Below are 13,142 nucleotides of genomic sequence, written 5' to 3' on the forward strand. Positions count from 1 at the left end.
GACTGTTTTAGCTGAGCAGGTCCATCTCATGGTGCAATATCGCTAGTATTTGCTCCCTAATGGCGATGCTGTGTTCCATGACGAAAGGGGCCCTGTTCACACAGCTCGCATCGTCCAGGACCGGTTTTGTGAGACAGAGGATGAAGTGTCGCATCTCCATTGGGCACCACAGTCACTAGATCTCAATATTATTGGGCTGTTGTGGTTTGGAGAGAACGGTGCGTGATCACTATACACTTCGATCATCGTTGCCTTAACTTGCCACTGTTTTGCAGGAAAAATTGTGTAAGAGTCTCTTGAAAACTATGCAGGACCTGTATTTATCCGTTCCGAGACGAATGGAAGCTGTTATGAATGCCAACAATCTTCCTACACCTTATTAGGCATGATAATATGTTGTGTTTTTGGTGTTTCCTTATTTTTGTCCACCCCCTGCATGAACTGTGTTTTGAAGAATGTCTCTCGATTTTTATTAAGTGGTGTATTGTTTGTGTACAATAATGAATTTGTTTGTGTTCAGGAAATTGGTGGAGACGAAGAAGAAGAAGGCCCAGAAGGCAGCGGACAAGCTGGCCCGTAGCTACACGAAGCTGCAGGAGAAAACCCGCAAACAGGCTGAGAAGGAGCAGCAGCGCCTCGCCAAAGAGAGAAAGCGCATGCAAGAGAACGGCGTCCCCGTCGTGTCCAACATGCCACACAGGTGAGCCCACCGCTGCAGCTTCGCAAACCCCCCACTGGTTCATGCGACTGCCAACAATGGGCACATTCCCACCTCACTGATAGCTGGGCGGAGCCCCCACAGTGAGCACCAACAATGAAGACATTCCCACCTCACTGCTGTAGCTCTACAAACCTTCCATTGGCACAGGGAGTGCCAACAATGGAGACATCCCCAACTCACTGCTAAACCCAATGGCACACAGAAGCCCCCACTGCCACAAGGGGTTCCAACAGTGGAGACCTTCCCACTTCATTGCTATAGCTGCACAAAGCCAACACTGTCACTGGGAGTGCCAACAATGGAGATATTCTCACCTCACGCCTCTAGCTGCATGAAGCCTTCATCAGTATGGGGAGTCCCAACAATGGAAACATTCCCACCCTGTCCAATACACTAACTGCTGACCACATAACGAACTTCCATTGTAACATTTCTCGCTCTAGTAGCTATCATTACTTTACAGTTAATTAATTATGTACAGTAGCAGGCAGCTGTCATTATAAAGTACTGACTGGTCTACGCTGCACAGGGAACACAACTTACATCATTTGCATAATACATCATAGATTCATAGGTGCCACTATTTAGCTGATATGGTACTTGTGGAGTAATAATGTACATCCATATTCTGCAAACTACAGTGAGGAGCATAGCAGTGCATACTTCCATTCTACCTGCTATTAAGGCTTCTTCCTGTCCAATTCACATGCAGAGCACAGGGATAATGATTATTTAAACGCCTCTGTATGTGCTCGAATTAATCTACTCCTGGGTTTCCCAAACTGTGTTCTGTGGAACACTTGTGTTCCACAGGAAGTAAATAGGTGCTCCTTCAAAAACTATTAATAACATGGCTTTCTTTCTGTGTTATTGGTTATGATTTAAAACTGAACCAACGACTGAATGAAACCAGTTTTTTTTAATTTTGAAAAATATTGTTAATTCTATTAACCTTCAAAATAAATAGGTTGTTCCATCAAACTACCAGTATTCTCAAAGTGTTCCGTTAGAGGAAAAGTTTGGGAATCCCTGCTCTAATCTTATCTTTGCAACCCCTAAAAGTGTGATACGTAGGTGATTGTACTATATTCCTAGATTCAGCCCTTAAAGCTGGGTCTTGAAGCTTTGTAAGGCACGGTTTGCATCTATCTCCAAGCATCTGCCATTTCTGATGTTTGGCATCCCCATGACATTCTCCTGTAGATCAAACAAACCTATAAAAATTTTTGCTGCACTTCTCTGTGTAGGTTCAATATCCCCTGTTAGTCCTGTTTGTTGTGGGTCCCACACACTTGAGCTGTATTCTAGGATGGGTCACACAAGTGTCACATAAGAAGTCTCATTTGTAGAATGGTTGCATTTCCCTAGTATTCTATCAATGAACCGAAATCTGCCAGCCACTTTACCTGCAACTGAGCCTATGTGATCGTTGCATTTCATAACGCTTCACCCAGGTATTTATGTGCATTGACTGACTCCAATTGGGACTCGATATTTTAGTCATAGGATGCTGAACTTTTTCGTTTTGTGAAGAGTATAATTTTACATTGCTGAGTATTTATAGCAAGTTTCCAATCTTTGCACAACTTTGAAACAGTATCAAGAACCAGATGAATAGTTGTGAGGGTTTTTCCAGACGATACTTCATCACAGGCAACTGAATTGTCTGCTTCCCTGGGGCACCTCTGAAGTTAGTTCTACATCTGTCGATGGCTCTCCATACTAGATAACTGGTTGCTCCCTCTCTACCAAAAAATCCTCAATCCAGTCACAAATTTCGCTTGATATTCCATACAATCATCTGTCCAATAATATGTGTAGGTGTGGTCCAAGGGCAAATGCTTTTTGGAAATCCAGAAACATTGCATCTACCTGGCTGCCTTGATCCATGGCTTTCAGGATGTCACGTGAGGAAAGTGTGAGTTGAGTTTCACATGATCGATGTTTTCGGATTCCATGCTGGTTGGTGTGGTTGGTGCTCATTGGCTGCCGAGGTGAAGCATGCCCACCAAAACTTATAACATCATTACTCATTATTTGTTAAATAAAACGTCAAATATCTATCTGTACAAGTACAAGAGGTCTCTCATCATTGCAGTCATTAGAAAGTACTAATGAAAATAATCTGACAGTAACATTTAAAACATAATAAAAATTATGAATAGTCCGAATCTCTTCGTGTGCAGTAGTGTTGTTTCTATCGAGTGAAGGCACCAGGTCAGCGTAATTTACGGAACTTAGCGACATTTTCGGACACGTTAAGATCTAGGTGCGATTCCCTCATGGACTATCAGTACAAATGAGGCCAGTACCGTGGACACGGTGGTAATTCAGGAGGGATGTTATAACCGTTTAAAGTAAAACCATCGTACCATTGTACAACACTAGCCATTAAAATTGCAACACTGTGGAGTCATATTGGCATCGGTTGTACTAGATGTTGTTGTTGTTGTGGTTTTCAGTCCAGAGACTGGACTGATGCAGCTCTCCACGCTACTCTATCCTGCACAAGGTTGTTCATCTCCCAGTACCTACTGCAACCTACATCCTTCTGAATCTGTTTAGTGTATTCATCTCTTGGTCTCCCTTTACGATTTTTACCCTCCACGCTACTCTCCAATACTAAATTGGTGATCCCTTGATGCCTCAGAATATGCCCTACCAACCGATTCCTTCTTCTAGTCAAATTGTGCCACAAATCTCTCTTCTCTCCAATTCTATTCAATACCTACTCATTAGTTATGTGATCTACTCATCTAATCTTCAGCATTCTTCTGTAGCACCACATTTAGAAAGCTTCTATTCCTTTCTTGGCTAAACTATTTATCGTCCACGTTTCACTTCCATACATATCTACACTCCACACAAATACATTCAGAAGAGACTTCCTGACACTTAAATCTATACTCGATGTTAAGAAATTTGTCTTCTTCAGAAACGCTTTCCTTGCCATTGCCAGTCTACATTTTATATCCTCTCTACTTCGACCATTGTCAATTATTTTGCTCCCCAAATAGCAAAACTCCTTTACTACTTTAAGCCTCTCATTTCCTAATCTAATTCCCGCAGCATCACCCGATTTAATTCGACTACATTCCATTATTCTCGTTTTGCTTTTGTTGATGTTCATCTTATATCTTTCTTTCAAGACACTGTCCATTCCATTCAGCTGCCCTTCCAGGTCCTTTGCTGTCTCTGACAGAATTACAATATCATCGGCGAACCTCAAAGTTTTTATTTCTTCTCCATGGATTTTAATAGCTACTCCGATTTTTTCTTTTGTTTCCTTCACTGCTTGCTCAATATACAGATTGAATAACATCGGGAAGAGGCTACAACCCTGTCTCACTCCCTTCCCAACCACTGCTTCCCTTTCGTGTCCCTCGACTCTTATAACTGCCATCTGGTTTCTGTACAATTTGTAAATAGCCTTTCGCTCTCCGTATTTTACTTCTGCTACCTTCAGAATTTGAAAGAGAGTATTCCAGTCAACATTGTCAAAAGCTTTCTCTAAGTCTACAAATACTAGAAACGTAGGTTTGCCTTTCCTTAATCCATTTTCTAAGATAAGTCGTAGGGTCAGTATTGCCTCACGTGTTCAAACGTTTCTACGGAATCCAAACTGATCTTCCCCGAGGTCGGCTTCTACCAGTTTTTCCATTCGTTTGTAAAGAATTCGAGTTAGTATTTTGCAGCCGTGGCTTATTAAACCGATAGTTCGATAATTTTCACATCTGTCAACACCTGCTTTCTTTGGGATTGGAATTATTATATTTTTCTTGAAGTCTGAGGGTATTTCGCCTGTCTCATACATCTTGCTCACCAGATGGTAGAGTTTTGTCATGACTGGCTCTCCCAAGGCCATCAGTAGTTCTAATGGAATGTTGTCTACTCCCGGGGCCTTGTTTCGACTCAGGTCTGTCAAACTCTTCACGCAGTATCGTATCTCCCATTTCATCTTCATCTACATCCTCTTCCATTTCCATAATATTGTCCTCAAGTACATCGCCCTTGTATAAACCCTCTATATACTCCTTCCACCTTTCTGCCTTCCCTACTTTGCTTAGAAATGGGTTGCCATCTGAGCTCTTGATATTCATACAAGTGGTTCTCTTCTCTCCAAAGGTCTCTTTAATTGTCCTGTAGGCAGTATCTATCTTACCCCTAGTGATATGTGCCTCTACATCCTTACATTTGTCCTCTAGCCATCCCTGCTTAGCCATTTTGCATTTCCTGTCGATCTCTTTTTTGAGACGTTTGTATTCCTTTTTGCCTGCTTCATTTACTGAATTTTTATATTTTCTCCTTTCATCAATTAAATTCAACACCTCTTCTGTTACCCAAGGACTGCTATTATCCCTCGTCTTTTTACCTACTTGATCCTCTGCTAACTTCACTATTTCGTCTCTCAAAGCTACCCATTCTTCTTCTACTGTATTTCTTTCCCCCATTCTTGTCAATCGTTCCCTAATGCTCTCCCTGAAGCTCTGTAGAACCCGTGGTTTAGTCAGTGTATCCAGGTCCCATCTCCTTAAATTCCCTCCTTTTTGCAGTTTCTTCAGTTTTAATCTACAGTTCATAACCAATAGATTGTGGTCAGAATCCACATCTGCCCCTGGAAATGTCCTACAATTTAAAACCTGGTTCCTAAATCTCTGTCTTACTATTATATAGTCTATCTTATATCTTCTAGTATCTTCAGGCTTCTTCCATGTATACAACCTTCTTTCGTGATTCTTGAACCAAATGTTAGCTATGATTAAGTTATGCTCTGTGCAAAATTCTACCAGGCGGCTTCCTCTTTCATTTCTTCCCCCCCAATCCATATTCACCTACTACGTTTCCTTCTCTCCCTTTTCCTACTATCGAATTCCAGTCACCCATGACTATTAAATTTTTATCTCCCTTCACTATCTGAATAATTTCTTTTATCTCGTAGTACATTTCATCAATCTCTTCGTCATTTGCGGAGCTAGTTGGCATATAAACTTGTACTACTGTGGTAGGCGTGGGCTTCGTATCTGTCATGGCCACAATAATGCGTTTACAATGCTTGTAGTAGCTTACCCGTACTCCTATTTTTTTATTCGTTATTAAACCTACTCCTGCATTACCCCTATTTGATTTTGTAATTATAACCCTGTATTCACCTGACCAGAAGTCTTGTTCCTCCTGCCACCGAACTTCACTAATTCCCACTAGATCTAACTTTAACCTATTCATTTCCCTTTTTAAATTTTCTAGCCTACCTGCCCGATTAAGGGATCTGACATTCCACGCTCCGATCCGTAGAACGCCAGTTTTCTTTCTCCTGATAACGACATCCTCTTGAGTAGTCCCCGCCCGGAGATCCGAATGGGGGACTATTTTACCTCCGGAATATTTTACCCAAGAGGACGCCATCATCATTTAACCATACAGTAAAGCTGCATGCCCTCGGGAAAAATTACGGCTGTAGTTTCCCCTTGCTTTCAGCCGTTCGCAGTACCAGCACAGCAAGGCCGTTTTGGTTAGTGTTACAAGGCCAGATCAGTCAATCATCCAGACTGTTGCCCTTGCATCTACTGAAAAGGCTGTTGCCCCTCTTCAGGATTCACGCGTTTGTCTGGCCTCTCAACAGATACCCCTCCATTGTGGTTGCACCTACGGTATGGCTATCTGTATCGCTGAGGCACGCAAGCCTCCCCACCAACGGCAAGGCCCATGGTTCATGGGGGGGGGTTCTGGATGTATGGATACACAAATGAGTAAAATTTCAGAGGAGTGACACAAAAGTAGGTGGGAGTAATGCCGCGTACATTCTGCATATCAGGAAACATTACGCTGGTGGAATTTCATACAAAAATCGCATTGAACTTTTGTTCTTTTGGGAGAAGATCCTACTATACCTCGTGTCAGAAGGTCGATTATCTACCAGCATGTGGTGGGATTCATCAGCACCACTAACATGGCCTGTCGAGACTGCAGTTTGCAGTTCTGTGGTATTCCTGCTCGTGTTCGTTTGGGATCCCACGACTGTCATGTGAATATGCAACAGAGCGAGTCGGTGTAGTGGTAAGCACAATGACTTGCACTGGGAAGGACGATAGTTCAAATCCCTGCCTGGCCATCCCATTATTTGCCCCCCTCGAGGCAAATGTTGAGATGGTTCCCTTGATAAGCCAGTTTCCTGCTCCGTCCTTTTCTGGCACGAGCTTTGGCTCCATCACTGATGATATCGTGTTAGACGGTACATAAAACTCTAATCGCCCTTCTTTTCTTTCCCAAAAATGGAATCTGTGGGATTAGCAACGCTACGCTCAGCCCCATGTGGGTTGGCAATGGCCCAACATGACTAACCCGTAGACGATAGTTATTGCGTCCCTTCGGCTGTACAAAATCATAGTCACGTATCTTGAATCAGGAACTGGTCGTCTTTCAAGCAAGATAAGAATAAAAACAAGACAGTGCGATGACGTCTGGTGCGACACACTGTCAACATGGAGATCAGTAAAAGTTATTACGCCTCCATCAAAGACAGTGAAAGAACATACATACATCAAAAACAGTTTTGCACCACCCCAGTTCCCAGAACTCCTGAAGATAGACGTTGACTGTAGATACTGTATCACAGACAGTCCCTTTGACTGTTCAGAGATGTCACTAAACCCGGCAAAAGATGTAAACAACCATGCATGAGCAGCGCCTATTAGACGGAGGGGGTCCGATAGCCGATCAGTTCCAGTCATTCCAACAGGAATGAGGTACACAGCTCGTGTTGTCTGTAGTTCAACCATGCCTAGATGGTCAATACCGCGGTTCGATCGCGTCCGCATTGTTACTTCGGGCCACGAAGGGCTCTCAACAAGGAAAGTGTCCAGGCGTCTCGAAGTGAACGAAAGCAATGTTGTTCTGACATGGAGGAAATACAGAGAGACAGGAACTGTCGATGACATGCCTCACTCAGTCCACCCAAGGGTTACTACTGCAGTGGATGACCGCTGCTTGCGGATTATAGCTCGGAGGAACCCTGACAGCAACGCCATCGTGTTGAATAATCCTTTTCGTGCAGCCACAGGACGTCGTTTTACTACTCAAACTGTGACAAAAGGTTGCATGATGCGCAACTTCACTCCCGACGTCTATGGCGAGGTCCGTCTTTGAAACCACGATACCATGCAGCACGGTACAGATGGGCCGAACTACATGCCGAATGGACCGCTCAGTATTGGCATCACGTTCTCTCCACCGATGAGTGTCACATTTGCCTTCAACCAGACAATCGTTGGAGACGTGTTTGGAGGCAACCCGGTCAGGCTGAACGCCTTAGACACACTGTCCAAAGGGTGCAGCAAGGTGGAGGTTCCCTGCTGTTTTGGGGTGGTGTCGGGCCGACGTACGCCGCTGGTGTTCATGGAAGGCGCCGTAACGGCTGTGCGATAAATGAATGCCATCCTCCTATCGATAGTGCAACCATATCGGCAGCATATTGGCGAGGCATGCGTCTTCAAGGACGACAATTCGCGCCAACATCGTGCACATCTTGTGAATGACTTCCTCCAGGATAAAGACCAGCATGTTCTCCAGGATTGAGCCCTATCGAACATGCCTGGGGTGCAGAATGAGATTTTCACTCTGCAGCGGAGTGTGCGCTGATGTGAAACTTCCTGGCAGACTAAAACTGTGTGCCGGACCGAGACTCGAACTCGGGACCTTTGCCTTTCGCGGGCAAGTGCTCTACCAACTGAGCTACCCAAGCACGACTCACGCCCCGTCCTCACAGCTTTACTTCTGTCTGTATCTCGTCTCCTACCTTCCAAACGGACGGGGCGTGATTCGTGCTTGGGTTGCTCAGTTGGTAGAGCACTTGCCCGCGAAAGGCAAAGGTCCCGAGTTCGAGTCTCGGTCCGGCGCACAGTTTTAATCTGCCAGGAAGTTTCATGCCTGGGATAGATTGAAAAGGGCTGTTTATGGACGACTTGACCCAACAACCACTCTGGGGGTCTACGCCGAACCGCCGTTCAGAAGTGGGCAAATCTGGACCAACAGTGCCTTGATGAACTTTTGGATAGTATGCCACGCCGATTACAGGCATGCATCAATGCAAGAGGACGTGCTACTGGGTATTAGAGGTACCAGTGTGTACAGCAAGCTGGACGACCACCTCTGAACGTCTCGCTGTATGGTGGGACAACATGCAATGTATGGTTTTCACGAGCAATAAAAAGGGCGGAAATGATGTTTATGTTGATCTCTATTCCAATTTTCTGTACAGGTTCCGGAACTGTCGGAACCGAGGTGAAGCAAAACTTTTTTGATGTGTGTATGTCTCTACGTTTAGAACTATTGTTTACATGACGCTGTGTAGCACCCTGGCTGTGTTGTTCAGAGCGCACAATCTCGTGGTTTCAGGCCCTCGACGGTGCTGGAGGTGCTGAAGGGTCTGAGGAGGGGCCGCAGCAACAGCCTGAAACAGCCGACGGCGCCGCCGGTCAATCCGACGTTCTCGGACCTGGTGTCGGGCGGGGGCGGCGGCGACATCTCGGGCGGCAGCATCGGCAGCGGGGGAGGCCGCAACGGGCTGCGGCGCAAGACAGGCTTCAAAGGCACCTCGGGCGGCACCCGCGGAGTCGCTCATCTGGTGCGCCAGAGGGCCAAGAGCACCACCGCTCTCAGCGCTGCGCCGCCGCAGCCGCCTAACGACGACTTCAAGATCCGGGAGGTTGGTTAGTTGGTTGGTTGTTTCGGGGAAGGAGACCAGACAGCGAGGTCATCGGTCTCATCGGATTAGGGAAGGACGGGGAAGGAAGTCGGCCGTGCCCTTTCAAAGGAACCATCCCGGCATCTGCCTGGAGCGATTTAGGGAAATCACGGAAAACCTAAATCAGGATGGCCGGACGCGGGATTGAACCGTCGTCCTCCCGAATGCGAGTCCAGTGTCTAACCACTGCGCCAATCCGGGAGGTCAGCACGTTCGCACAGCACAGCATAGTGCGAATGCGAATCCGACGTGACATCCAAAACACCTCTGTGCGTAGCAAACTAAAGCTTTCGTCAAAGTGACGATTGGCATGATCCTGTTTGATGTCGTATGTCCCTTTCATCCTCCAGCGAGTAGGCAGAGCTGAAAAGATGTATCATATCCATTATACAGGATGAAAATTAGTTAAACTGACAGGCTCTGGGAGGCTACACAGTGAACCAAAACAAAAAATTGAAAATATATGCCAGACCAAGATTCGAACCAGGATCGCCTGCTTAATAAGCCGTTGCTCTGACCACAAAGCCATCATTGTAGCTGCACGCCTCCACTCAGACCCAAATTCTCAACTTATCCACACATTACGAATGTAGTGCCCATTGCCCAAAGTTGGGTATTTGGGTCTGATAGGAGGCGTGCTCGTGTAGTCCATGCAGCTGCAATAACCACTGCATCCGGATGGCTTAGTGGTCAGAGCAACAGCCTAGTAGGTAGGAGATTCGGGTTCGAACCCCAGTCTGGCACAAATTTTCAAATTTTGCCATTGATTTACATCAAATCGCACTCACAGGCAATGTCTGTAGTTCATTTATTTCTTAATTAACCACCGTATCTGGATGGCTTATAGGAGACCTAGGTTCGAACCTCAGTCTGACACAAATTTTCAGTTTTTTCCATTGATTGACATCAGTGTCCACTCTCGGCCAACACCTGTAGTTCATTTGTTTCTTAATTCATAGTGACTACTGGATCGAAGTTGTGTCTGTTGTTTCACACATGTCCAAAAGAACAGACACTATAAAGGCGAAGACGGCCAGTGATCTTTTCAATGCGAATGCACAAACCAGGCTCGAACTCTTACGGGCATCGGCGAAATGTCCCGAGTAATGAGGATAATGGGCAAGGGCACCACATTTGTACTGTGTGGATAAGTTGGGAATTTGGGTCTGATGGGAGACATGTCAGGGGAGTCCGTGCAGCTGTAATGACCAGTGTCCGGATGACTTAATGATCTGAGCAACTGCCTAGTAAGCAGGGGACCCGGGTTCGAATCCCAGTCCGGTACAAATTTTCAACTTTTCCCGTTGATTTACATCAATGCAGCCTCGCAGCCAATGTCTGTAATTCATTTGTGTCTTAATTCATAGTGGCTGCTGGTTCCAAAATGGTGTCTGTTCTTTCGGACATATTTTTCTCTAATGTCATAACTGCCTTTGAGAAGTTTTTAATCCAGTAGAGAGTGTAATCGCTCTCATCACTCGTGCAACTGCGCATAACATGAGAACGAATCAGACGAATGTAAGAAACGTCCTTCATCCATTTCAGTTACAGCAAGTGCACAACCTAGAACCAGATGACCATTCACTCAGAGCACAGTTTTCGTAGTGGTATCTAGAACAGTATCAAATGCATCATGTATTTCCATCCTTCGTGCTGTTTACAGATGAAGCAACATTCGAGCGTAATGGTGTCTTCAACATGCACGATTGGTATGTTTTGAGCGAGGTTAATCCACAGGCCACATTTACTCGCGCTCATCACTTGCGGTTCTGCGTGAATGTGTGCAGTTGTTATTGGTGACCGTTTAATTGGGCCACATCTCCTACCTAGACCATTAAAAGACAGGCATTATTACTATTTCCTGGCCATACCATTGCCAGAGTTGTCGGGTGACGTGCCACTCGCTAAGAGACAGTGCATGTGGTTCCAGCATGACGGGGCGCCGGCACTTTTCAGTCATCCTGTGCGTCGATTCTTGAACCGACGATTTCCAGAAAAGTGAACTGGCAGTGGTGGTCCTGTACGATGGCCTACTCAATTCCCTGATTTACCCCTCTGGACTTTTTTGGGTGAGGGGAAAGGTGCAACTTTATTTAAGAAACCCCTGTTGAATCAGAAGAGATTCTGTTTGCCTGAATAGTATCGGCAGCAATAGTAGGAATTAAGCACATTCCTGCAGTCTTTGACGATGTTAGACAAAACATGACCCATCTGTGTAACCTCTCTTCACAAGGCACTGGAGACACTTTTCAACCTCTGTTGTAACTGAAGTAATTGTGTTGTGTCTTAGTAACAAAGAATTGAATCTTGTTTGCGTTACTTTTTGTCCTCACACAAAAACACATTAGAGAAGGTGTATTCATTGTCCCATGCAACCTCCCAGGGTTTCTTAGTTTAATTTTGTTTCGAAAAACTCTCTACCAATTTTAAAAATCCTTACAGAAAAATCTGGCATTAGAGAAAAATATTTGTTTGGTGTGCAATCTCCCATATTTTGTGGGTTTAAATAACTTTCACGCTGCATAATCAAAAGTACCTGGGCATTTTACACAGCGTCATCTATTAGTTTCTCAGACCATTCAGGTGTACAAAGAAAAACTTCATTAAGTTTCAGAACGAGCTGTTCATTATTAAAAGCACACAGGGTTACAGGATTCCGCTGAATATACAACAAAAGCAGCGATTTATTTTCAGCTGACGATAACCTTTTTTTTTTTTTTTTTTTTTTTTGCTCTCAGAGAAGCATCAACAGTCGCGAATTTTGAGTAACATCAACATTCTCTGCTTGACACGTTAAAATTTGTTTCTGTTGCTAAAAAACAGCTAAGTCACTTTACTGACATGCTTTGCAGTTGTAGCCCCCACAAAATTCTAAGGCAATGGTGTAGCATACGAGGAACTGAGGACAAATCACATCAAAAGGTTACGAGAAAGTACATTCTCGTTACAAAAATAAACACGTATTTTTCTACATTTATGCTGTTGCAAAGCTACAATGATTTTCATTTCACCAGCTATCGATAACATTTAAAAAATCATATTATTCCACTGAAAAATTTATCACAGGTGATAAGTCAGTTTTGCAAGTTAACCCTGTGGCAAAGTACTCTCATCGTTGCGTGCTATCATTTGATAAAAATTCGGTTCGATATCTTGAGCTGTTGGAAGAACCAATGGATGTTATGAATATTTCATTCTCGCTGTATCATTAGTGTGTGCGAGTGAACCTGCTATGTGCAATCCATTTTCTCGAGATTGCAGACAGTTTAAAGAAGAATTGAGTATGTTGGCTACATTTCATATGCAGTGTAATATACCTAATATACGTAAAATACACAAAAATTCTAGAATATTGCTCACGTATGCGAGACCTGTACCAAATAAGAGGGCTGTTCGGAAAGTAAGGTCCGATAGGACCCAAAATGGAAACCGCAGCGAAAATCCGATGAAGCTTTGCATAGATGTATTGGGTAGTGTCTCCTAGTATGCCCATTCATCGCGTCACATTGCTCTTTCCAGTTCTGAGTGCACAGTGAGCACGAAAACATGCCTAGAAAGCAGTCTCTCGCGGAAAATATGACGGTCCGGTGAGAGATTTCGCCTGATGTCATGCAGCCCACATAACACAGTTGTTAAGCGTTTCGTTTTTCATGACAATTCTCGGCTGCTCCCTGCAGGGGC

At 44.6% G+C, this 13,142-nt stretch overlaps 1 protein-coding gene across 1 annotated transcript in view; it reads left to right on the forward strand.

Moving 5' to 3' along the window:
• LOC124595234 (ankyrin repeat and SAM domain-containing protein 4B) overlaps nucleotides 1-13,142 on the forward strand; it is a 290,543-nt gene that overhangs the window by 253,270 nt on the left and 24,131 nt on the right. The window contains exons 4-5 of the mRNA XM_047133892.1: nucleotides 521-700; nucleotides 9,113-9,422. Of these exons, the coding sequence (XP_046989848.1) occupies nucleotides 521-700; nucleotides 9,113-9,422 (490 nt within the window). The remainder of the gene's footprint in view (nucleotides 1-520; nucleotides 701-9,112; nucleotides 9,423-13,142) is intronic.

Source organism: Schistocerca americana, chromosome 2, assembly GCF_021461395.2.
Source record: "Schistocerca americana isolate TAMUIC-IGC-003095 chromosome 2, iqSchAmer2.1, whole genome shotgun sequence".
In the NCBI taxonomy this organism is placed as follows: Eukaryota; Metazoa; Arthropoda; class Insecta; order Orthoptera; family Acrididae; genus Schistocerca; species Schistocerca americana.